The 27375-nt window shown below is 45.0% G+C and overlaps 1 protein-coding gene across 2 annotated transcripts in view; it reads right to left on the minus strand.

Moving 5' to 3' along the window:
• MALT1 (MALT1 paracaspase) overlaps positions 1-22216 on the minus strand; it is a 71000-nt gene extending 48784 nt beyond the window's left edge. For both annotated transcript variants that reach the window (XM_060236107.1, XM_060236106.1), the window contains exons 1-4: positions 22050-22216; positions 18815-18981; positions 16088-16209; positions 10733-10883 (exon numbers count right to left, since the gene is read on the minus strand). In XM_060236107.1, coding sequence (XP_060092090.1) covers positions 10733-10883; positions 16088-16209; positions 18815-18981; positions 22050-22207 — 598 coding nt within the window. In that variant the 5' untranslated portion in view covers positions 22208-22216. The remainder of the gene's footprint in view (positions 1-10732; positions 10884-16087; positions 16210-18814; positions 18982-22049) is intronic.
• Between the last annotated feature and the right edge of the window lie 5159 nt (positions 22217-27375).

Here is a 27375-nt window from a genome sequence, read left to right on the forward strand (position 1 = left end):
TGCATGGAGTGCTCCAAGGTCTTTCCCATCACCTCCTTCCTGTTCCTCTTATCTGGAGATGCTGGGGCTTGAACCTAGGACATGCAAAGCAGATGCTCTACCACTGAGCCAGAGGTAGACTAGGAATGTAGGATTCTCCTTCTTCGCTTCCTGTCTCTCCCAAGGATACGTATGAACACAGAGGTGTTTCAAAAACAGATGTGCTGTTGCCATGTCAAGTGGGAAAAGTGAGCGGGTGGGGAACACACAGCATTTTCCAGGAAAAAGCTACAAATAGGGGGAAATAACCTACTCCCTCTTCTATAAAGGAAAATCTGTTGCTTGGAAACTTAACTACACATTTTATGGTTTATGAGTCCGTCCAGGTCCTCTTGACCAACAGACAACAAGCTGGGAGATTCGCAAGTGCATCCGGACCAGATTCACAATAGGATCACATTGTGCCAGGGGAGGGGGACGAGTCTTATCCCTCCCAGCATTTTCCCCAAACAGATGTAGTCCTAAGGAGCTCCTAACAGATGCCGGTGTGATAAGACTCAGGGTAGACTCATAAACAATGTAATGTGGAAACCGGTCCTTGTGAATTCTCAACAGCCAGACATCTAGTTCCATCCTAAAAGGCATGCCCATTTGAAAGGTTCTTTCAAAAAGCTGAATCAAGACCACTATGCATCACATTGTTTTGTCCCAGCTTATATCTGAATTACCTTTCCTCTGAGGAACATTGAAAAGGGTCTTGGCTGGGTTACTGCATTTTGCTTAGCACAAGCTAAGATAACAATAATTGCCAACAAGTTGAAGCTGACTTATGGTGGCCCATCCAGTCCAACACTCTGTGTCATAGAGTATCAAAAAAAAAAAAAACCCAGGCGCCATCAGGAGATCCATCAGTGGGGCCAGGACACTAGAAGCTCTCCCACTGTTGCCCCCCCCCCAAAAAGCACCAAGAATACAGACCATCACTGCCCCAGACAGAGAGTTCCATCAATACTCTGTAGCTAATAATCACTGATGGACCTCTGCTCCATATGTTTATCCAATCCCCTTTTGAAGCTGTCTATGCTTGTAGCCACCACCACTTCCTGTGGCAGTGAATTCCATGTGTTAATCACTCTTCGGGTGAAGAAGTACTTCCTTTTATCCGTTCTAACATGTGCTCTTGGTTCCACTGTGTGAAGGAAAAGAGAAATTCCCCAAGGCAGAGATATATTTATGATCCAGGGTTGTGCGGTTCTCCTCCATATTTGTTTTAAGAATGCACAAATTGGTCATACAAGAATGAGTTTATTCCATGCACCCGCACTTCCTTAGGGAGGAGGACAGGAATATTACCCACCTCAAGAATTCTGTTTTACAAGACTCAAAGTGCTTCAAGAATGTCTGGCACTAGAGTATGTTTTGTCCCACCTGCTAAGTAATATTTAAAATTAATTAATGCACGCTCCTAACTGCATTGAAAATAAAAACAACTAAGCCTCCAGGGGCTGAACATTTCTAATGCACACGCTACATTAGGAGGGCTTTGGGCTTGCATGGAATGAGCGAGGAGCGCACGCAACAATTATGGGTGGGAAGGACCCATGGTGAGTTCTTAACTCAGTTGTTGCAGTCAATCACATCGGTGTCTGTGGATTAAAAGGGTTAGGCAATCCAGACACATGGAGCAGTTGGCACCCAGCCCGCCAGGGACCTGGGGATTAAAGGTTCAACGACGGACATGTATTGCATGCCTGGACGCCCTCCAGTCTCCCCACTGTCCCAGATCCTTTTGTTTTATAGGTCACGTACAACCAGGAGCCTACGTTTTAGGGAGACCAACAGCAGATGCATCCCACTCCTAGGCTACTCTAACAAGGGAGACTGGATGATGGTGGACAGTGCCTTCAATCAATCACAGCTGACTTTTGGTGACCCCACTGGGTTTTCAAGGCAAGAAATGTTCAGAGGTGGTTTGCCATTCCCTGCCTCTGTGAGGAGGAGGAGGAGGTTGGATTTATACCCCGTCTTTCACTACCCAAAGGAGTCTCAGAGCAAGGTGCAATCACCTTCCCTGCTTCTCCCCACCACAGATACCCTGTGAGGTAGGTGGGCTGAGCGAGCTCTGACAGAAACTGCTCTTGAGAGAACAGCTCTGCGAGAACTGTGGCTGAACCAAGATCACTTCAGCAGGCTGCATGTGGAGAACCGACAAAAAAAGAGAGAACTACAGAATAATGGTAGCTGTACCCAGCTTACTGGGGGTAAAGTGTAGATGACTGAGGAAGGCAATGGCAAACCATCCCGTAAGAAGTCTGCTAAGAAAACATCACGATGTGACATCACCCCATGGGTTGGTAACGACTCGGGTGCTTGCACAGGGGACTACCTTTACCTTTTATACAAAAACAGACCATGGTAAGATAGCTAACAAATTTTGCACACTATATTTGAAATAGGTAATCACTTTATACAAAGTTAACAATATATCAATAGCCAGTTCATACAATTGAGGCAATGATTTCGTGTATGTTGATAAATAAACTTATCCAGTTCAATGAAGTGCCTGAGCAATGTCGTCTCTCATGTGGAGAGCTGACTCTGATTCGCTTCTGAATCTGACGAGATCAGGCTACCAAAAATACTGCAGTTTCCTCCTTGAACGCCATCTTCCTCTTATGAAGAGTCAGGGTAGTGTAGTGGAGGACTAGGATCTAGGAGAATAAGGTTCAACTTTCTGCTCTACCATAAAAGCTCATTAGATAATCTTGGGCCAGCCACACACACTCAGCTGAACCTAAGGTTAAAATGAAGGAAAGAAGAATGATATAAGCTGCTTTGGGTCTCCCAGCTCCAGAGCAAGGTGGGGTTTCGACAAAGTAACTAAATAAATAAGGCCTCTTTCCCATGGTGACAATTCTCCAGAGCTTATTTGTTGTTTCTGCAATTGCTGGTGTTACTAGATGGCTATCTGACAGCAGGGCTAGATGGTTATCTGACAGCAATGAAGATCTTGTGAATTTAGGGGGAGGTATTTGTAAGTTTCCTGCATTGTGCAGGGGGTTGGACTAGATGACTGTGGAGGTCCCTTACAACTCTATGATTCCATGCTTTCCCTGTCCCAGTGGCCATGGTCACCATTTCCCCACGTTATGTATTGCATCTCATTGGGTTCTTGTTAGGCAACAAGAGCTTGAGACAGGCACTCCTTGCAAACCAGGATCCTGAAGCCTGGAATAACTGGTCAATCAGGATGCTAGGCATGGAACAACTTGTAACAAAGAGATGCAAATGAAGGATTGTGGAGTGAGCCAATAGGAATAACTGCAGCCAACTAAAAGGGGCATGTTTAACTCACAGTGTGTATATTGAGTGAGTTGGCTGGGTTGTTTGTAAATATTTCTTCTTGCATGAAAGTGTTCTTGGTTGAGTCAGAGCTGGCTGGACTCACTTTATTTCACCCACCATGCCATGTTTTGATTTTCTTGCTTTTTTTTTTAAAAAAAAAGGTAATTGATGTACTAAAATACCATTGTACTGATATATCAATGTAGCAATTGTCAAAGAAAAAGAATCTTTAAAGAAAGTCCACTAGCAGTGTGTGTTTATGGAGGGTGGCTATTGCAGTGACAGTGGGCAGGAGAAACAGCTCCAATGAAAGGGGGAGGGATCTGGAAAATCTGAACTTTCTGACCCACACGGTAGCCATCCCACCTTTGCTGTGATCTTTCCCAAACATCACAACAAAGCAGACTTGAGAACCATCACAGAAAAGGTGAGGAAAACCCCGGAGATGTATGAATGCTCTATAACGCTATGGGGAAGCAGAAGGAACACCCCCCTTCCCAATATCCATCCATGCCAGCGAAATCACGCTAAAAACACAGATGGAGATAATGGTGAAACACATTTGAACACAAGAGAAAAATCACTGGCCTGTGTTATACATCTAGGCAAGAGCACAAAACTTTCTGAGCACATTTGGAATTCTGGGACAGTGTGGTGGGTGAAGCACAAAATGGCTGCGCCACCACAAAATGGCTGCTGCAGTTTACTTTCAGCCACACAGTGAAGATCCTTTGTGTTGTAGTGGGAGCTGCTGCCAAAGCAATGCTTTAAAAAAAAAAATCTGTGCAGCCAATCTAATCTCCAGTGGCCAATCAGAAGCTTTGCTGAGCAAAAGCCCCCCTTGGCCCCACCTACATTCTAAAAACACTTGGTTCGCTGTAGCACTGGTCCCCAACCTTTTTGGCACCAGGAACCGGTTTTGTGGAAGACAATTTTTCCACGGACCTGGGGGGGGGGCTGGTTAGGGTTTCAAGATGATACAATTGTGCACTTTATTTCTAAAGTGTTTGGTGTGGTGGTTAAGTGCGTGGACTCTTACCTGGGAGAACCAGGTTTGATTCCCCAACTCCTCCACTTGCAGCTGCTGGAATGGCCTTGGGTCAGCCATAGCTCTGGCAGAATTGTCCTTGAAAGGACAGCTTCTGTCAAAGCTCTCTCAGTCCCACCTACCTCACAGGGTGTCTGTTGTGGAGGGGGGGAGGGTAAAGGAGACTGGGAGCTGCTCTGAAACTCTGAAATTCAGAGTTGAGGGCAGGAGATAAATCCAGCGTCTTATTACTACTACTACATTGTAATATATAACGAAATAATTATACAACTCATGGCACGGTTGCTAACAGATCATGGACCAGGGGTTGGGGACCCCTGCGCTATAGCCTTGCACTGGAAATTAAAGTCATGCCCTTCCATAGAAGTTTGGTTGAATAAATATTGGGAGTACTTTATTTTAGACAAAATAACTCATAATTTAGATGGGAGGAAATCTTTAAAACAGAGGCCTAATATTTTAGTAAAGTGGTCCCCTTTTCTGGGTTATTTTTCACATGGAAATTTTGGTTCAAATGAGCAATGTATGCTGGTTTGGCATTAGTTTGTGTTACTTGGCTACTGTTTGTAATCTGGGTTTCTTTAGGGTTTGGGGGTTTTTTTGGTGATTGCGTGGGTTTGAGCTTTTCTGCATAATTCTGTATATGATTCTATGTGTATCTCTGTATTTTGAAATAAACTTGTTTGAAATTTTTTTAAAAAAAAGTTTGGTGGGTACCCATGTTGAAAACCTCTGGTTTAAGTAGGTTTTAGACAAGAAGAAACACACATTTACAAAAGACCTGCTGTTCCATTCCTGCCTAGACTTCAGAACTTTTTTTTTTTGCAGCTCAAAAAACCAACTGCGTAAGCGGGGTGACAATAACAATATAAATTGCTTTCGTTCCAATATATATGACTACCACACCGAACATTTCAGGTGTTCTAGCTTTTTCCCATGTCACCTTATCATAATAGTAATCTGTTTTTCCTGCATGCTTACCTCCCTGCTATAAATTTACACGGAGAACATTACCACTGCATTCCGCAAGTACTCTGCCTGTACCGTCATGTGATTATATATAGTTTTCTCCTTGGGGATTCAAAATTGTTTAGTGGCTCACGGCTGCCGAGAGTTCTATTATGTCTCATTAAAATTCCAAGCCACAGCAAGTCGAGAGTTACGAAACAGTTGACATTTGGGTGTTATCGGTATTACCGCGTGCCAACAAATTAAAAAGGAAGATTTCTAGAATTCTGTGAATTAGGAAACCTTAACTGGGGGGGGGGGGGGCGGAGAGAAAAAACTTACGAAACCAGAAGTACAGTCTGGGGTCCGTGAAAAAGAAGAAACTGGCAGAAGATATTGCACACAGCTTCAAGGTATTACTGACAATCTTTAGGAAAACCTAGTAATTGCTTACAGAAAGGCCCCAACAAGGTTTTTTCCAGACAGCCAGCTTTTTCAGCCATTAATGCCATTTTGCTCTTCTTGCAACAAACAAATAATGAGACTTCCTTCTTTAACACAGGATTTCTACTGTGGATGAGCCACATATTCCCAACTGGATGTTTTGTTCCAGGAAAATGCAATTCTCCTCAACCACCTAGGTCAGGGCTGTCAAACTCATTCATTAGGAGGGGCATAAAATGTAACGTGAAGTATAAGCTTTATAAAGGACACAGGCAAAACAATTGAAGATATGTTTTAACTTAAAATACAAACATGTTTAAATTATTGCAATGCAATTATTAAAAGAAAACATCAAGAAAAAAGGACAAGGATTACAGCAGAAACTAAGACCAATTTTCCATTAGCCTTATGCCACTCTCACACTCCTCTTCTCTGAGGGGCTTCCGTCAGATTTCACACTATCTGCCCGGGGCTGCAACTAGCTTCGCCTTTTTTGCATGGCAAACAGAAACGGGTTTTTAGAGGATCTTGTTTGCTGCACGAAAAAGGCAGAGTGAGTTGGAGCCCCGGGACAGATAGTGTGAAATCCAACAGAAGCTCTGCAGAGAAGAGGAGAGTGAGGGCAGTGTCAGGCTAGTGGGAAACCGCTCTAAAAATATTAAATGCTCTGAGGCTGGGGGAAACAACGAAATGGCATTGCAAGCTTCTCCCCACTCCTCCGCCCCGCCCAGGGTCTACTGAGATTGGCAATGACTTTCCAGTATAATATCCCCCTTTGGTGGTGGGTTCCCAAGTTAAAGTGCTCACTAGGCACCAGTTCTCAGGTCCACTAAGCAGAGCCAAGCTGGCTCGATGTATCAACCTTGTATCTGCAAGGACACAACTCCAGGAAGCATGAGCTTCAGATGGCTATAGAAACGCTGAAACAGCACAAAGTTGCAAGGAAAACGTGGAATGGATATTCCATTCAGGTCTCTGGACCCTAGCTACCTGGACACAAAGACCTTAATGGAAAATCCATTCCACATTTTCTTTGCAGCTTTGTTTCCTGCTGCAGCCAGACAAGGCAGAAAGAGCAGGGAACCTTTGGCAGCCTTGGAGCTTCAAAGGGTGAAGACAGGAGGGGGAGGGAGGAGAAAAGCGCCAGGTGAGTCTGATTAAAGCCCTGGGCAGGCCAGGTCTGACCCGCTGGCTGGACATTTTTTTGTATAATAAACAGGATGGACATTTGACACCCCTGACCTAGGTAGCACTCACTGGTTACTAGCATTGTCATGCAAATGTGGCTTCCAGGCACCATGGACATTTACTTGCCTATGCAAACACCACCTCTCCACCATTGGCAGTGGTATGAAGTACAATCAAGTCACATCTGATTTAAGGCAACCCTGTAGGGTTTTCAAGGCAACAGAACGGCAGAGGTGGTTTGCCATTGCCTGCCTCTGCAGAGCAACCCTGGATTTTCCTGGAGGTCTCCCATCCAAGTACCAACCAGGGCTGACCCGGCTTAGCTTCTGAGATCTGAAGAGATCAGGCTAGCTGGGGCCGTCAAGGTTGGGGCACTCCCCTATTTTTAATTTTTTTGTCATCAAGCTGAAGTCGACTTATGGTGACCCAGTAGGATTTTCAAGGAAAGAGACATTCAGAGGTGATTAGCCATTGTCAGCCTCTGCATAACGACCCTGGCATTCTTTGATAGTCTCCCATCCAGGGGTAGAATTCTAGCAGGAGCTCCTTTGCATATTAGGCCACACCTCCCCAATGTAGCCAATCCTCCAGGAGCTTACAAAAAAGAGTCTTGTAAGCTCTTGGAGGATTGGCTACAACAGGAGTATGTTGTCTAATATGCAAAGGAGCTCCTGCTAGAGTTCCACCCCTGCTTCCAACCCATACTACTCAGGGCTGACCCGGCTTAGCTTGACAAGATCAGGCTAGCCTGGGCTATCCAGGTAAAGGCATTCCATTATTAGGACCTCTAAAACATTGATTATCCACTCCTTTTTAGAAGGAGCTCCTCACTCATGACTTGCTTACTTTTAATAAAACACGTTCACGAGCAAGTAACCACTCTGCTTAAATTATTAATGTAGAAGCCACAGGCAGTATTCTTACATTCTGTCAAGCTATTTGCTGCAAATAGTCTTTTTTAATAAAAAAGATAAAATGGAAGCAAGGTTTTTCTCATGGGAAATAACAAAAGTACAAAACTTAATACTTTACATTCTGATTGAGGAGGTATACTTAAACCGATTCCCCACTAGTCTTATGCCTCTCTAACGCTCCTCTTTTCCGCGAGGCTTCCATCGGATTTCACACTATCTGCCCCGGGGCTGCAACTTGCTTCACCTCTTTTGTGAGGCAAGCAGAAATTAGTTTTTAGAGGATCTTGTTTGCTGTGCGAAAGAGGCAGAGCGAGTTGCAGCCCTGAAGTAGATAGTGTGAAATCCAATGGAAGCCCCGCAGAGAAGAGGAGAGTGAGACCGGCATAAGGCTAGTGGGGAATCGGTCTTACAGTGCAATCATAAACAGAGTTACCCTCTTCTCATTGAAGTCAATGGACCCAGAATTAGGGTCAACAGTTACAGGTTGGGAAATACCTTATGATTTCAGGGGCGGAGTCTGAGGAAGGCGGGGTTTGAAGAGGGGAAAGACTTCACTGCCAGAGAGTCCACACTCTAAAGTGGCCATTTTCTCAGAGGAACTGATCTCTGTTGCCTGAAGATCAGTTGTAATAGCAGGAGATCTCCAGCCACCATCTGGAAACCCTCCTTAAAACGGTGTAACTCAACTTAGGACTGGCCTGTTAGAGATGAAAAATTTCTGGAAACTTTGAAGCCATGAGAGGAAGGGTTTTCTCCTTTGTGAGGGAGAGGGAGGGAGAAATTTTAGTGAAAACTCAAAATATGCAACCCTTTCTCATCACAACCTTCTTTTACTGCTTTAATAATATCAAATACACTACTTTTATAACTTATTTTATAGAACTGTACTATTCTGCATATTTACAAATGCTGCATACTGCAATCTTAAGCAGGGTTATTCCCTTTCTATGTCCATTGAAGTCCACAAGCAAAATTGTGAATACACTCAACACTTGAGGGAAATGCAAACTACTATATGATATCTTAGCACCTGTGTCTTATGCTTGTTTGGGGGCCTTCCCCCCCCCACACCTTTTGACAGGGTAGAAGAAAATAAAATTCAAAGGTGAACACAAAATTTTGTTTTGGTAGGAAAACATTACTTGGAGAGAAACAGTCTCAGCAGGCTTAGCAGCGTACTTCAGTATCAAGTTAAACTTTATCAGTGAAAACCCTGAACTTTTCAGCTGTGTACTGTCACCATGCAAATTTCAGCGTATTAACTGTGTACAAAATCAGTCACATTTAACCAATGCAGACATCTTTGAAAATACATTGCACAACTAGGGAGGTGGTAAGCTCCCCCCTCACTGGCAATCTTCAAGCAGCTGCTAGATAAACACTTGTTATGGATGCTTCAGGCTGATCCTGCATTGAGCCGGACAAGTTGGCTTGTATGGCCCCATCCAATTCTATGATTCTACACTATGCACAGAAGCCACACGGTGCAGAGTTGTAAGCTGCAGTACTGCAGTCCAAGCTCTGCTCACGACCTGAGTTTGATCCGGGCAGAAGTTGGGTTCAGGTAGTCGGCTCAAGATTGACTCAGTCTTCCATCCTTCCAGGGTCGGTAATATGAGTGTCCAGCTTGCTGAGGGTAAAGTGGGGAAGGCAATGGCAACCACCCCGTAAAAGTCTGCCAAGAAAAGGTCAGGATGTGACATCACCTGATGGGCCGGTAATAACTTGGTACTTGCACAGAGGGCTACCTTTACCTCTACACCAGGGCAGGGCCGGTGCGTGGGAGTAGGCAAAGTAGGCGGTCACCTAGGGCGCCACCTGGCCTAGAGGCCACCACTGGGCGCCCTCTCTCCGACACATGACTCTGGCTCCTGACCATTGTCACCTTGTCTTCTCCCATCACCAAGCTGCCCTCAACAACGCCAAGCCACCCCCTGTCCCTAATGCGCGACTTGGCCTCCCACCTCATCCTATCCCACCACCCTCCTTCCTGGCACGGCCGTCAAGCACTTATTCTCACAATTTTTTTAATAACTTATCACATTTTTTTTAAAAAAAATAATATTTAAAAATCAGTAAATTAAAAATGTGAAAAGTTTCAAGTTCGACGCTCTTCATTTTTCCTATATTTTTTAAATAATTGGGGGAGGGGCACTAGTGGGTGATTTGCCTAGGGCACCAGAAAGCCTAGCACCGGCCCTGCACCAGGGGTCGTTTAGGTGGTGGAGCTCATCCAGGGATTGTCATGCAGCTGCACCCACTATTCAATGGACAAGGAGGTGGAACTCTCAGAAAGGTTCAGGAGCTGTGCTCCTGTGAGCTCCCACTGAACCCGAGGCCTGCTCTAAACTATACACAGGAATGACCGTTCTCTAATGTCGTAAGCAGCCTTAAACAAACAAAAAGCATGTTACGCATTGAATGATAACTTGCCTTAAAAAAGCATTCCAAAAGTGAAAATATTTCAATCACAGCAGTCCCCTCCCAGCTCCTCCAGATGGCCTATTGTTCCATGGAAAACTTCTTGGGGGAGAAATGGAAGAGGCTGGGGAAAGGTCAGGTTCTTAGCTACATCTTGACCTATATGAGGGTGGCCCATTGAAGAAAAGACAAAGAGAGCCTGGACTTCCTGGAAGCAAATGCCTTTCTGTCAACAATGGCTGTTGTCTGAGCCATCAACACTTCTATTAATCTAGCAATACACTACACAAACCAATTATCACCATAGCAAACTGAATCGTACCATACGATACTACAGATCATACAATGGAGGCTTATTAAAGTAGTATTTGCTCTGAAGTACTTCCTGATCCTGACACCCTACCCAAAGAACACGTGTTTTTACACACATCGTTTCAAAACTCACCCGGGGAAGCTCTTTGGAGATCGCAAACAGTCAGCTGTGCCCACTGGCTGAACACAAAGGAAAAGCCGCTGTTCACTCGACAGATGTAGAAGCCAGAGTCATCTGCATTTACTTGGTTGAACACTAGCTCTGGAGAATTCCCATGTGGAATCTATGTTGCATAGGATAGAGGAGGGGGAAAAAGCGTAGCACAAACCGTAAGAAGACTGCAGATTTATACCCCACCCTTCTTGCTGAATCGGAGACTCAGAGCGGCTTACAATCTCCTATATCTTCTCCCCTCACAACAGACACCCTGTGAGGAGGGTGAGGCTGAGAGAGCTCTCACAGCAGCTGCCCTTTCAAGGACTACTCCTACAAGAGCTATGGCTGACCCAAGGCCATTCCAGCAGCTGTAAGTGGAGGAGTGGGGAATCAAACCCGGTTCTTCCAGATAAGAGTCTGCATACTTAACCACTACACCAAGCTAACATGAAATAAAGCAGAAAGATTTCTCCCATAAGAGTGCTGCAGTCAAACTCACTGGTAAGGAAAATGAGGCTTTGAAACCTGAAACTGGTTCAGATGAATATTGATCATTGCATTTCATCCCTCAGAGAGTCGCGGTGCTATGCTGTGATCACTCTGTCTTGGGATTAGTCTGTGGTTCAGTGGCACAGCATCTGTTTCATATGCAGAATGTACCAAGCTGAATCCCTGGCATCTCCAGGTAAGTATCAGGTCGTAGGTGATGTGAAAGACTTAGCCATGAGACGCTGGAGAGCCATTGTCAGTCAAAGTAGACAACAGTGACCTTGACAGACCAAAGGGTTATCTTATTATCATGGAGTTAGAAGGGACCTCCAAGGTAATTTAGTTCAACCCCCTGTACAATGCAGGAACTTCCAAAATACCTCCCCCCACACATCCTCAGTGTCCCCTGCTCCATGCCCAGAAGATGGCAAAAGCCTCCAGGATCCCTTGCCAAACTTGCCTGGAGAAAAATTGCTGTCTGACCCCAAAATGGTGATCAGCATTTCCCTGGGTGCCTAAGAAAGGGTCTTGAGAACTAAGCACTGACGCAACCTTTCCCGCCCTCCGTCTCATGATCTGACTAAGTTCACAGAATCAGCATTGCTGTCAGATGGCCATCTAACCTCCAGTGAAGGACAGCCCACTGTCTCCTGAGGAAGCCTTGATAGACCAAAGGTTCGATTCCATATAAGACAGCAAGTGACCCTGATATTACATCAATTACACTGGCTACCAATCCACTTCCAAGCTCAATTCAGGGTGCAAGTTTTGACCTTTAAAATTGTACATGGCTTGGGACCAGATACTCGAAGGGCCAAAGGACCAATCAATGAAGCTCGTCTGGTGGGCACACAAGAGAGGGCCTTTTCCATGGCAGCCCCCCTCAGGGAGGGGCACCTGACCCCCTTACTTTTTCTCTTTAGGAAGCAGCTGAAAATGGTTTTCTTTAGGACTCCGGTTGGTTGTTTACTAGCAGTCTTGAGTCATGATTTTAAATTTTGGTTTTATGCTTTTTTATGTAATCTACTTTATGTATTTTATTAATATTGTAAGCCAACTTGGGCTCCGTAAGGGGGGCTAATAAGTAAGTAAGCACGTCCATGTGTATGTTCGGATAGGTTATGATGTAAGAAATTGTTTTGATGAAAGCTATCTGGTGTAATTCCAGGCTGAGTAGAAGACATTTGAAAATGAATTTCCTCTAACTTATTGTGGTATAGTACGATGTGACGTCACCCCATGGGTCAGTAACGACTCAGTGTTTGTACAGGGGACTACTTTTACCTTTATGTATCATGCTGGACTTGAACATGAAGTCATATCACCACAGAGGAGAAGGAGGTGGTTGGATTTATACCCTGCCCTTCACTTGGGATCTCAGAGCGGCTTACAATTGCCTTCCCTTCCTCTCCCCACAACAGACACTCTGTTGAGGAAGGTGGGGCTGAGAGAACTCTGAGACGGTGGCTTTATGTAGAGGAGTGAAAAATCAAACCCAGTTCTCCAGATTAGAGTCTTAACCACTATACCAAACTAGTGTTTGGTTAGTTGGCTAAGCTTCCCCACCACAGAGACATACGTTTATTAATTGGCTAATCTTCCCCATCAAGAAAATCTCGTGTGCCCACCAGAAGACCACCAGATATGTTGGTGCTACTGCATATATTTTTTTACTTTCATTGCTTAATTGCTTAAACCCAGGCCTAACCTCACAGTGCTACCAGCTTTACTCCATTTGGTGAGATTACACCGGGATAACTACTGAATTTCCTCTCATCTCACGGGGAGGGACGGTGGCTCAGTGGTAGAGCATCTGCTTGGGAAGCAGAAGGTCCCAGGTTCAATCCCTGGCATCTCCAAAAAAGGGTCCAAGCAAATAGGTGTGAAAAACCTCAGCTTGAGACCCTGGAGAGCTGCTGCCAGTCTGAGAAGACAATACTGACTTCGATGGACCAAAAAGGTCTGATTCAGTATAAGGCAGCTTCATATGTTCATCCTGCACACCAGTATAGCCTTTCTAGGCATCAGATTTCCAAAATGCTACAGCAATAATAATCTCTAATGCAGGGGTGTCAAAATCATTTGCCAGATCTGACATAAATGAGACCTTGTTGGGCCGAGCCACATTGGGCCGGGCCGTGTGCGTACCTATTTAAGATTTGGCAGCAGAGGTATAAACTTTACAAAAGGCACAGACAAACTTTTTTTTAAGTTTTTAAAAAAATCATGCTTAAAAAGTAGCACTTATTGGTCTTAAAACATTAGCACTCATTGGTCTTTGTATCTTTCCCATGGGATCCAGGGAATTGGGCAAAGAAAGCTCTGGCTCTTTCCTTCTTTCCTCACAGGACCAGGAGGGCGAGGAGCCTCAGCCAATGGAGAAAATAGATACTTTGCTCTGTAGCTCCTGTGCAATTGAGAAAGACTTGCAAAGCAAGCTGTGATACAGAAGGACGCAGGAGAGAGGGAGAAGGAAGCAGATGACAGCCAGTTGCTCGGGGGCCTGATAGGAGCCCTCCAGGGGCCTGATTCGGCCCCCTGGTTGCATGTTTGACACCCCTGCTCTATTGTCTTTAAATAAAACTGAGCTCAAAGTATCAGGGGGCAGGGTTGCGGCTTAGTGGAAGAACCTCTGCTTGGCATGCTGGAGGTCCCAGGTTCAATCCTGGGCATCTCCAGTTTTAAAAGGAGCAAGCAGCAGGTGATGGTGAAAGATCTCCGAGTGAGACCCTGGCGAGGTGATGCCAGTCTGAGTAGACAATACAAACTTCAATGGACAAATGATCTGATTCTGCATAAGGCAGCTTACATTCTCCACAATTTTCTCCTTCTAGCAATAAATCATTCCCACAGGTTTCTAATACCCATGATCAATAAGGGGGAAAAATACTCAAATAGTTGTTGGTATTATTTCCTTTGTAAAAGACTTCACATGGCTAGCTTGTAATTTCAGAAACTGTCTTTCTCTTTGACTGATCCTTGTTAAGATTTCCTAGACATTTCATTAGAAACAGAGCTAGAAAAACAATTCAGCATGGTGACTGAAGGTATACACCCAGTTAAACTCACCTTTTAAAAGTGCTTTTAACAATAGCTATAGTCATCATTTTCTAAGGAAAGAGCAATCACGTTACGGCACAACAGGCCTTGGATAAAGACAGGCAGAAATGGCCACAGAGCTCTGAACAGAATAGAAGAGCGATTGACTGAGATCTTACAGCAAATCAGGTTTTGGAAGGGCAGGCTGCAGGCAATTGTTTTTTAAAGCCTTAACTAACTAGAGGCCACGTTACAATCTCCAGATCTGCCACAGCTTCTGGATGCTAGTGATTTATAACTGACATTTGGGTGGCCTCGTAGATTCAAGCATCATTTATCAGAGAGAAACTCACTAACTCCCTAGTAAAACAGACTGGCACAGTTTGAATACTTACTCTTTCTTTGGAAAGCAGATCATAAGCTGTCAAAACAATGCAGGGAAGTGGTTTTAAAAAGTAATTTGTGAGTATTCTATATTTAAAGAGACAAAATACATTTTCGCAGAGGCCTATTTTGACTTTTCAGCCAAAAGCAGCTAAACAGAACAAGAGGAAAAAACCTCTTGGAAGAGAGTTTTGAAGATACTATGGACCACCAAAAAGACAAGCCAGTGGGTTCTAGATCAAATCAAGCCTGAACTCCTTATAGAATCCTTCTATCCTTTATATGTCTGCGAAATATGAAATAGCCTCCAAATGGAGATCTCCAGATCCACCTTATATTAAAATGTGGTTGCACAAACTCTGGGAATATTTTCTCTTTGAAGAAATTACTGACACCACAAGGCAGCATTCAAACCCAGACTCTTCTTCATTACTTTCCCGCATTTGGTTGCCCTATCTAGCTTGGAACATATGAACATATATGAACATATGAAGTTGCCTTATATTGAATCCTTTAATCCCTCTTCCCTTTCGGTTGAGGAATGCATTTCTTTAATAACCCTAACCTAACCCCTCCTCTGCCCTTTATCTTTCTCTTTTTTCTCTTTCATCGTCTCTCTTTGTTCTATGAATGACTAAGAATTCATTGAAACAACAGGTAATTGGTTGTCTGTTTTTGACCCATTTTCTGTTTTCATCACAATGTGAATTGCTAGTGTGAAACTTCTTTCACTTATATTCCCTTGTAGTCAGTGGTCATTTTGTCGAAAAATAGGTGGTGGTGCTAATCCAGGGATTGCTATGCAGCTGCACCTACTATTCAATGGACAAGGAGGTGGAACTCTCAGAAGGAGGAGGTGGAACTCTCAGAAAGGTTCAGGAGCTGTGCTCCTGCGAGCTCCCACTGAATCTGAGGCCTGCTTGTAGTATAGTATGTTGCATTTACCCGCAATAAAGTTTAGTTGAAACACACACAAAGAGAGAGAGAGAGAGAGAGAAGACAAGAGTCACTTGGAAAAGACAACAATGCCAGGAAAAGTTGAAGGCAACAGGAAAAGAGGAAGACCCAACATGAGATGGATTGACTCAGTCAAGGAAGCCAGAGCCCTCCGTTCACCAGACCTGAGCAAGGCTATTAATAATAGGACATTTGGAGGTCGTTAACTCATAGGGGCACCGTGCGTCAGAAGCACATCAGACACACACTCCTCCCACATAGCACATTGACAGCAATTCACCTTGGTTTGATCAAAGCAGCCACTATGATTCAGAAGATATAGCAGAAGGATATCTCAGAGTATCTGTGAGCTTTGAGAAGCAGCTTCATCCCTATGGCTCTAATTCCCCGTTTTGAAAAGTTACAATTTTGCTTCAGTCTTTATCAATAGATACAGCACGCTTCGAGAACTAATGCGATTACCTCTTTCTCTTGCTTAAACCACTGGTAATGTAGAAGTGGATGCCCAATTGCCAAGCAGTTCAGCTTCACTGTCTGCCCAGAAAACACCGCCTGAGATTCTGGTTCTACAACTATCTTTATACCTACAAAAAAAAGGAAGGGGGGGGGAAGAAAAGGAACAGTATAATAATTAATTATTAAAGCCCATATACTTGACGGTTCTTGACTATTAAAGGCACATGTTGATGTATTCTGTAATTTAGTTTGATTTGAGCCATAGCAGGGATGGCCAAACTGCGGCTTGGGAGCCACATTTAGCTCTTGCAGACTTATCATGTGGCTCTTGAAGCCCCCGCCGCCCCGTTGGCCAGCTTGGAGAACGCATTTGTCTCTTTAAATCACTTCTCTAAGCCAAGTCAGCCAGCGGCTTGGAGAATGTGTTTGAAGTTAAAGTTGCTTTCTTTCCCCCTCCCCATCTATTTTCTTTCCTTCCTGCTCTCAAATACCTGATATTCATGCCTCGTGTCTCTCAAATATCTGACATTTATTCTGTGTGGCTCTTACGTTAAGCAAGTTTGGTCACCCCTGAGCCATAGCAATAAGCCAAAGAGAAAGGGAAGTTTCTTGAAGGAAAGGGCAACGGTCTGGCAAACCAACCTTGTCCTGAATTCATCTATAGACTTAGAAGGCAGGCTTAAGCCTTTATGTACTTTGCCCTATGCAAGAATGCTGAGGGCCTAGGAATGTGCTGCCCTTTCACCTCCTTCCTGGAATACACATTTGGGGTAACAAGCTAAGGTAAACATCGGTCTCCTCATTTTGCACGTTGTTAGTAAAAGACTGTGTAAACACTAATGTATATAAATAAAGCGACGCAGCCACTGACAGACTATGCGAGATCCTCAACCCTGAGTCGTGTGACGTTCCTACAGTTTCTAAGTATTTTAAATAAACAAAAATACAAAAGATTGTTTCAGAGGTCAGCCATGTTGGTCTGCTGCAGAAGAGTCCAGTGGCACCCCAGAAGTCAGCTAGATTTTCCAGGCACAAGCATTCAAGAGACAAAGAGCTGTGACTCTCAAAAGCTTACACCCTGGAAATTTAATTCGTCTCTAAGGTGCTAACGGACTCAAATCTAGCTGTTCTATCTGTGCTTGAAATCTTTTAGGCCTCACAAATCCATTCATGGATTGAAGAACTCCAATACACCCATTCTTGTATCTCTCATTCTACATTCACTTTCTATAAACTTTTGCAGTCATGCTACTAATACTTGCAAAAGTGAGTGTCTGGGATGAATGATATGGGGACTTTGTCCTCGAAACATCCCTATAAAACTGTAACTGAAAACCAATAGAGCAAAACCAGGTACATTTCTCTTTGCATGCCATTATAAATCTTGTGGGAGACCACTGGGCATCATTAAGACCTTAAACCAACACTGGTACAAAAATGGAGACTTTGACCTTCTGTTTAGAGACTGCATGAACGGGTGACATTTAAGGTGTACTTGCTCTATACAGGGAAGGTTACAGAAATCACATTTTATAGTACTAATTATGGTTCTCACAGGCACTGATATATCAAAACTGTCAGCTATAGCTACAGAACTGTTATAGACACCAGGCAATACAATATGCAGGGGAGGGACAGTGGCTCAGTGGCAGAGCATCTGCTTGGTAAGCAGAAGGTCCCAGCTTCAATCCCCGGCATCTCCAACTAAAAAGGGTCCAGGCAAATAGGTGTGAAAAACCTCAGCTTGAGACCCTGGAGAGCCGCTGCCAGTCTGAGTAGACAAAACTGACTGTGATGGACCAAGGGGTCTGATTCAGTATAAGGCAGCTTCATATATGTTCATATGCCAATTATGGTTCAGCACCATTATGACCCAGCTAACAACCCGGCAGACAATGGACTTGAAGGGTCTCTGGCCAATGCTTCCTCTGCATATTTACTTTACCCAGGGGTGGAATTCTAGCAGGAGCTCCTTTGCACATTAGGCCACACACCTGTGATGCAGCCAATCCTCCAAGATCTTACAAAAAAGAGCCTTGTAAGCTCTTGGAGGATTGGCTACATCATGGGTGTGTGGCCTAAAATGCAAAGGAGCTCCTGCTAGACTTCCACTCCTGCCTTCACCTTCCCTCCCCGCCTTGGGGATCCAAAGTGGCTGACATCATTCCCCTCTCCTCCTTTTTAAACTTGCACCAATCCTGTTAGGTCAATGAGGCTGAGAGCCCGTGACTTCCCCTAGGTCACCCAGTAAGCTTCCATGGCATAGCGGGAATTCGAACCTGGGTATTCCAGTTCCTGTTATGATACTCTAACCCAGTAGTGGCCAAACTTGCTTAACATAAGAGCCACATAGAATAAATGTCAGATGTTTGAGAGCCAAAAGATATGGACATCAGTTGTTGGAGGGAGGGAGGGATGGAAGGAAGGAAGATAGATAGATGGGGAGGAAGAGGTGGAAAGAAAGCAACTTTAACTTTAATGCATTCTCCAAGCCACTGGCTGGCTTGGAGAAGTGATTTCAAAAGGAAAAATGCCTTCTCTAAGTTGGCTGACAGGGCAGTGGGGGCTTCGAGAGCCACGCAATATGTGTGGAAGAGCCACACGTGGCTCCCAAGCCACAGTTCGGCCACCCATGCATTACACCAAGTGTAGCACAGCCCACCTCTAACAGAATGCTTTAGTAACAGACACAAAGAAGCAGGGAAGCTGAGTTTATGAAAACTCAAAACTTACTTGGAGGACTGAGGCACTGGAGAGCCTCACTGTGTTCAAGTGCCTGTAGTAGCTCTCGGAGGTCCAACACGGTGCAGCCCCTCTCACCCAAGAGCCGAAGAAGGCTCCTGCTGGGACTTCCATTGGGCTCCAGTACTTGGAGAGAACACTGCTCCAACTCGGTCGGACTGCAAAGAAATCAAAATATTTCAGGTGTGGGGGGGAAATAAAAGTCGAGAAGTACATTTTTCTATAAATATGCACCCACCAATTACAGAAATAAAAACCAATTCTCTCTGAGCAACAGGCTTCCAAAAAAAATAGCATTTCTTTACCAAGCACACAACTGCAGGCTTAACAGCTATTTATACCAAAAATTTCCTCCATGCAGCTTCTTCGTTCCATTTCACAAAGGCATGACAAAGTAAGCAAGCATGAGGGATACCTGCAATTAATAGCAGGGGATGGGAAAATCTCTGCCCCAAACCCTGATGAAGAGTACTGGAGAACTCAAAAGCTTACACAAAAGGTAGTTTGGCGTGAGATCCAGTTTGGTGTAGTGGTTAAGCGCACGGATTCTTATTTGGGAGAACTGGGTTTGATTCCCCACTCCTCCACTTATAGCTGCTGGAATGGCCTTGGGTCAGCCATAGCTCTCACAGAGCTGTTCTTGAAAGGGCAGCTTCTTTCAGAGCTCTCTCAGCCCCATCTACCTCACAGGCAGCTGAGTTAGCATGAGCTAGCTCACAGATTTTTAGCCTCCAGCTCACACATTTTCTTCTTAGCTCAGGAAGGATGACCCTAGACCACACTAATTTATGCAGTAGCTCACAACTTCAATGCCAGTAGCTCACAAAGCAGAATTTTTGCTCACAAGACTGCAGCTCGGAGGAAACATTGCTCACAAGGTGTCTATTGTGGGGGAGGAAGGTAAAGGAGATTGTAAGCCGCTCTGAGACGCTGAGATTCAGAGTGGAGGGCAAAATATAAATCCAATATCATTTTATTACTGTGTTCTTAAGGCTGGTGTTAATAAGTACTGTTACATAGGTTTTGTGATGGACCAATGCATTCATCCTCAGGGCACTTCCAGTGACTCATTACCTGAATCATCTTAGGCATTCAGCCTGGTCTGTTTACCAGCCCATCTCCCCCCCCCCCCCCAATATCTCCCACTTCACCAGAATTACTCACTTTCGTAGAGAGGTTAAGTCTGCAATTCCATCTATGCACCTAATCAAGAGCATATTCCACTGAACGCAGTGGGACATCCTTCCCAGGTTAAAATGCACAGGACTGAGCAAAAGACAAGTGGAAACTTTGCATGGGCAGGAGAGAGTTGACAAAAGGTGACTTTTACACCCTCTCCCAAATACTAGAACTCGAGGGCATCCGATGAAGCTGACGGGCAGTAGGGTCAGGAAAAGTTTTTTTTTAACCTGCTGCCGTAATAAGTCTTCAGAAGTGCAACCATTTTGGATCTATCGCACTTTGAAAAGCAGGAGTCTCCCGACACAATAGATTTCTACTAAAAACATAAGAACAGCCAAACTGGATCAGCCCAATAGTCCATCTAGCCCAGCATCCTGTCTCACACAGTGGCCCACCAGTTTCTCTGGAGGGCCAGCAACAGGGCATAGAGGCCGAGGCTTTTCCCTGATGTTGCTTCCCAGTACTGGGATTCAGAGGATTAGTGCCCTCAGTCACCACGGCTAGTAGCCACTGATGGCTCATGGAGGATAAGCCTCCTTTTTAAAGTTGTTCATCTCTGTGGCCATCACTACATCCTTCTGCAGTGAACTCCACATTTTAATCACTCTCTGTGTGCAGAAGTATTTCCTTTTATCTGTCCTGAATAAGACTTTGTTGGTCTTAAAGGTGACCCTGGACTCAAGCTTTGTCCTGCTGCTTTAGACCAACAGGACTACTCACCTGAATCTATCGTCAAACTAATTAATACCTGCAACCTGTTCTACAATGTTATATGTACCATAGTACTTTATGCATAGCAGAATTTTGTTATATATGAAATTAATCTACTTGATGTTATTTCACCCAACAAAGCTCTGCATAACTTGGAATTTCTAAAATAAACTTATCAGATGTTTTTTTTTAAAAAAAAAAAATACCTGCAACAGGTGAAAAGTGCAAGGTATGTTAAGATAGTATCTGTGATTAATTGATTTTGTGGATTTCTATTCCACCCTACCCTGTAAACAGGCTCAGGGCGGACTGCAACAAGCTCAAGTCCAACTCAGTTCAATAAATCAGCAATTAAATTAATTAAAACAATTAAAACCATATGGCTTCAGAGTAGGAGACAAATTGATTAAAATACTATGATTTCAAGCTGGAACCAGTGAATCACCAAGATGTCTCAAACTCTTAATTGTTCAAGACAGATTGGCGGTGGTGGGAAATCTCTTAACCAAGCCTAACTATAGATTCTTGCTGGAGGGTTTTTAATTTTTATTATATGAAGAACAATGGAATTGCCACCTTGCTTTTCTGGTGAGGCTCTTGTGCTTCTGGACCTTCAGCAAACTCCCTCACTCCAGACGGATGAAGCTTCGCCTGTGGAGTTTCTGCCCTGCAGCTGTTCCAGAAGCAGAAGAACTTTGGCCTAAAGGAGCCAAAATCTCTCAACCAATCCTAATTTAACAGATTCTTCCTGGAGGACTTTTATTTTAAAGAGCAGAGTTGCCACCTTGTTTCTGGCAAGGCTTTTCTGCCTCCAGAAACCTTCAGCAGACAGACTCCATTACTTCAGGCAGATGAAGCTTCACCTGTTGAATTTCTGCTCTGCAGCTTTTCCAGAGGCAGAGGAAACCCTGGCGGAGTGAAGCTGAAGCCATCAACTGTAAACCTGAAAGAACGCTTTAAACTTCCCCATGACCCGAGGACCGTGAGGATTTTCACGGCTGCAGACTGGGTCGCCAACCTCCAGGAGGGGCCTGGGTTTCTCTTAGATTTCCAACTGCTCCTCAGACAGAACTCATAGAAAACATGACTGCTTTGATGGCATTTTTATGGCATTGTACCCTGCTGAGGTTCCCCCTTCCCAAACCCGCCACCACCATCCCCCCACTCCCTCCTCTATATCTCCAGGGATTTCTCACTCCAGAGCCGGCAGCTGCAAAGACGGCGACGAAGAGCCCTGTGGCGCCCGGAAGACGCCCGCGTTCCCCGGGACGCTGAGGCTTCCAGCAGCCCGCCAGATCCCCCCCAGCAGCCTCCTCCTTTTCTCCCCGCTCACCTCAGCCGCAGCCCGCCGTGACTCCCGGCCAGCTGCGCCAAGTCCCGCCAGCCCCTGCCCGGCGCCGCCCGGTCCAACAGGTCGCTGAGCTTCCGCAGCAGGGGCTCGGCCAGGCGGCTGATGAGCAGCGCGGCGGCCGGCTGCTGCACCCCCGCCATGCTGGGCAGCCCCGGGTTCGCCGCTCCAGTTCCGCCGCGGAAGAGTTTGGGGCAGAAAAGCGAAAGGGACTCGCCTCGCCCCTCCTCGGCGTGGGCGGGACGGGAGGCGGCGCCGGGCTGGTTCAGGAAGCCGAGAGGGCGGGGGATGTCCCTGGCTGCTTGCAGAGACGCGCCTAGCCGAGGGGAGCAACCTGTCGCCCTGCTGGAGACGCCCCTTTAGTCTGGCCCTTTTGCAAGAGGAACGCGTCCTCTAGGCTCAGGAGAAGTGCTCCCTCTAAGCTGCAGAGTCTTGTGAGCAAAAATTCTAGAATTCAAAATTCAAGAAGCTGTAGAGTCTTCTGAGCAAAACTTCAAGAATTCTGGTCACCGCACCTCAAAAAAGATATTATAGCACTGGAGAAAGTACAACTAAGTACAACTAAGAATGTACAACTAAGTACAACTAAGAATGATTAAAGGAACACTTTCCCTATGAAGAAAGGTTAAAGCGCTTGGGGCTCTTTAGCTTGGAGAAACGTCGACGGAGGGATGACATGATAGAGGTTTACAAGATTATGCAGGGGATAGAGGAGGTAGAGAAAGAAGTACTTTTCTCTCACACAGTACGAGAACTCGTGGGCATTCAATGAAATTGCTGAGCAGTCGGGTTAGAACGGATAAAAGGAAGTACTTCTTCACCCAAAGGGTGATTAACATATGGAATTCACTGCCACGGGAGGTGGTGGTGGCAACAAGGCATAGCCAGCTTCAAGAGGGGATATGGAGCAGAGGTCCATCAGTGACTATTAGCCACAGCGTATGGCTCTCTGTCTGGGGCAGTGATGCTCCATATTCTTGGTGCTTGGGGGGGGCACAGTGAGAGGGCTTCTAGCCCCACTGGTGGACCTCCTGATGGCACTTGGGTTTTTTGGCCACTGTGTGCCAGAGTGTTGGACTAGATAGGCCATTCGCCTGATTCAGCATGGCTTCTCTTATGTTCTACCTTGTGAGCTGCTGCATAAATCAGTGTGCTCTGAGGTCATCCTTCCTGAGCTAAAACAAAGATCTGTGAGCTAGCTCACACTAACTCAGCTTAGAGGGAACACTGCTCAGGACTCGGGCTTACCAACCTCCAGGTGGTACCTGGAACTCTCCTGGGGTTATGGGCAATGTTCCCTCTAAGCCTCAGGCATCAACCCCCCCCCCCCACACACACACGAGTGCAAGTTTAAAGGGGTAATACAAAGAGTAAGCCTCAATTAGTCTATACAAGAGTAAATCTTATTTTATTCAACAGAACTCCACAAGAAAGTGGGATCGCATACTAATAGAGCCACCCTATCTATAGGGAGTTACCACAATCTAGGCCCATTGAGTAGGCCCGGAGGAAAAGCAGGACAAAAGAGTACCTAAATAAGTATACATGTGTTCTTCTCCCAGTGAAATAAGGCAATGAAGGGCTGCCTTTAACAGATGTGTGGGAGCCCTCCTAGGCCCATGACTTCCCTCACCCACAGTCTTCTGAGGGTTCCTTTCAGAGACAGCCGGTGTAGTGTTGTGGCTAAAAGTGCTGGACTAGTATTTAGGAGACCTGGTTTTAATCCCCACGTGCAACATAAGAGAGCCAGTTTGGTGTAGCGGCTAAGAGCTGCTGACTCTGGAGAACCAGGTTTGATTCTGCACTCTTCCGCATACAGCTGCTGGTGTGACCTTGCGCTGATCACAAGTCCTCTCAGAGTTGTTTTCTCAAGAGCAGTTTTCTCAAAGCTCTCTCAGCCCCATGTACCTCACAAGATATCTGTTGTAAGGAAAGGAAGGGAGGGATATTGTAAACTGCTCTGAGACTCTGAGTGAAGGGCAGGATATAAACCCAATCTCCTCCTCTTCCTCTTCCTCCCTGGGTGACCTTGAGCCAGTTAGTCTCTCTCAGCCTAGTCTGCCTCACAGGACTGTTGTGGGCAGAGCTTTTTTTGTGGCAGGAACACCTTTGTATATTAGGCCACTCCCCCCCCGATACAGCCAATCCTCCAAGAGTTTATAGTAGGCCCTCCAGTAAGAGCCGTGTAAGTTCTTGGAGGATTGGCTACATGAGGGGTGTGTGGCCCAATATGCAAAGGAGTTCCTGCTACAAAAAAAAGCCCTGGTTGCGGGGATAAAATGGAGAGAACATTGTAAGCCGCTTGGGGCCCTCATTGGGGAGAAAGATGAGGTACAAATGGAGTAAACAAACATATCTGATGCATTTGTATCCTAAGGCGTTCCAGGCAACATATACAATACTCTCCTCCTCTCAACAACCCCACAAGTTAGGTTAGGCTGGGGTGGGGGGAATACTGGCCCAATATTCCCTCTAAACTGTGGAGTCTTGTGAGCAAGAATTCTACTTTGTGCACTACTGCACAAATTAGTTTGTTCTGGGGCGATTTTTTCTGAGCTAAGACTAAAATGTGTGAGCTGGAGGCTAAAAAACTGTGAGCTAGCTCACACTAACAGCTTAAAGGGAGCACTGAAGTATACCTACTAAATTTCATGGCAAGCGAGGGCTTCAGCCTGGGCCTAATTCGACCCTCTAATCCAGGGGTGCTAAACATGTGACCCAGGGGCTCCTATCAGCCCCCTGAGCAACTGGCTTTCATGTTTCCTTCTCCCTCTCTTGCTTTCTTCTGCATCACAGCTTGCTTTGCCAGGCTTGCTCAATCACACAACAGAGCTACTGAGCCAAACCTCTCTTCTTTCTATTGGCTGAGGCTCCTCCCCCTCCTGGTCCCCCGGGGAAGGAAGGAAAGAGCCAGAGCTTCCTTTGCCCAGTTCCCTAGATCCCATGAGAGAAATACAAAGAAAGCACCTTTAAGACTAAGTGTTAATGGTTTAAGGATGTTTTAAGGTTTTGTTTTTTTAAAAAAACTTTGTGTTTGTTTGTGTCCTTTATAACGTTTATATTTCTGCTACCTAATCATAAATAGATACACACATGGCCTGGCCTAACCTGACATGGCTCGGCCCAGCAAGGTCTCATTTATGTCAGATTCGGCCCTCATAACAAATGAGTTCGACACCCTTGCTCTAATCACTGCATTAAGCTGTTTCTCATATTTCTCAGATACTTATTCTTCCTCCTCCTACTGCCCCCAGTAGGCTTTAATGTTCTTTCCCTTCTGCATAGAGTATCACATACATCAAATTTCCAAGCTGTCTTCTGCTCAACAGCACATATGTGCAAATATCTTCATAGGCTCCATTCCGTCTTACTTATTCAAGGCCCACTCATGCCGGCAACGTATATTGACAAGCTATATAATATTGTGCCTGGGATTGTCATGTGATTTTTCTATCACCTGTTTGTGAAGAGATATGGCACCACCCCTGCTGATTCCCCCACAACTTGTTCCTCCTTCAGTCTCTGCCCGCTGCTTCATTTCTAAATTTAGAAATGCTGTGTCTTAGGCTGGTCTGCAGCCAGTTTTTTTGACCTGGAAGACCTTTCAGCTATCTTAGAAGGGGTGTGTGTTGGATTAGGTACTCAGCCATGAAGGAAAAGCACTTTTGGTGGGCTCAGAGACATTGGCTTCTTATTTCATATGTTCCAGGCAGGCCTCATTTTGGTCAGGAGCTCACAGGAGTGGAGCTCTGGAACCTCAAAATTTTATTGTGCTCCGTCTTTCTTAAACCCTCCCCCCACCTCAAAAAATACTCACTTCTGGGATCCATTGTTCAACCCCCCTGTGAGAATTTTTCTGAACTCTTAAGATTTGACAAACTTTCTAATATTTTTACCCACAAAAAATGGGAAAATAACCAAAACATATAAAGTAGACGGAAATCTTCCTCATGCCATATGAAGCATATGAAGCAGCCTTATACTGAATCAGACCTTTGGTCCATCAAAGTCAGTATTGTCTTCTCAGACTGGCAGTGGCTCTCCAGGGTCTCAAGCTGAGGATTTTCACACCTATTTGCCTGGACCCTTTTTTGGAGATGCCAGGGATTGAACCTGGGACCTTCTGCTTCCCATGCAGATGCTCTACCACTGAGCCACCGTCCCTCCACTGTGGGACGTGCCATGCCACTGTGGCTACATAGGAGAAAGCAATTTTAAAAGAATGATGGGAGTAAGGTTTTATCATGACAATTATAATTTAAGAAGCATGACGATTATTATTCAAGAAGCATTTTAAGGGAGATGTTGAGCTGATAGTACACCTTTTGGTGATGTCAGGGGTGTGTGGCATATGCAAATGAACTGTGCACCTCTTTTTCTACAAAATGACCCCTGGTTCCAGTGCTGGGAGAGGTAGCTGACAGAAAGACACATCTACTCTCTTTAACTGTCTACCCATAGATGGTCTTTCAGCTATGTTTCATATTTCACAGACCCTGTTCAAACCTCATTCTCCACTCTTCTTAGCTTTCCCTAAATATCCTTATGAGATTTAGCATTTCCAATTCTCCTTTTATCTCCCCCACTCCCTTAATAATAATTGTGTGCTGTCATCACAACGGACCCATGGCGACCCCAGGTCCATCTGGTTTTCACGGCAAAAGATAAGCAGAGGTGAATACATAAACACACATGAAGCCACTGTCAAGTGCACTTATTTCTGTAATGTATTTTTTCTAGAGAAAGAGCAGGTCACCAGCTCTCTTTTGCTCCCCCCTTATTTACAGTCAGTGGGCAAGTAATAAATCCATCTAGCCCTAGGATGTTTATGCTACAGCCTGGCTGGCATTACCTTCAAGTCGCCTTTCCCACAGTTTCACACAGACAACCCTTATCTTCTCCCAGAGTAGTGTGAGAATGTTTGATGTTTCCAATAGCCTAAAATTCTTTAGTAATAAAATAGTGGTTTAGTAACCTTTGAACCCGTGACTCGTATGCATATGTATGGTAACCTTTGATGATATCCTATATAGCTACTGTGTAACTGTGTGTACATCATTACTCCCAAGGCTTGTGTCCTTGGTACAGCTCCTGAATTTCTAACAATACTTTGATTCAAAACAAAGAACTGGTTATCAAAGATTTCAGGTTTTCACGGCTGGTAACATCATTAGGGTTTGTAGAATCTTTCGGGCTCAAGTGCAAAACTCTGCAAAACACCCTGCAGACTATAAATTGCAGAAAGTCACAGAACAACCGGCACATTCCACAGAACAATCAGCACAGTCAACAACCATCTTCCTTATCTTCA

The sequence above is a fragment of the Heteronotia binoei genome, chromosome 4 (assembly GCF_032191835.1).
Source record: "Heteronotia binoei isolate CCM8104 ecotype False Entrance Well chromosome 4, APGP_CSIRO_Hbin_v1, whole genome shotgun sequence".
Taxonomy (NCBI): domain Eukaryota; kingdom Metazoa; phylum Chordata; class Lepidosauria; order Squamata; family Gekkonidae; genus Heteronotia; species Heteronotia binoei.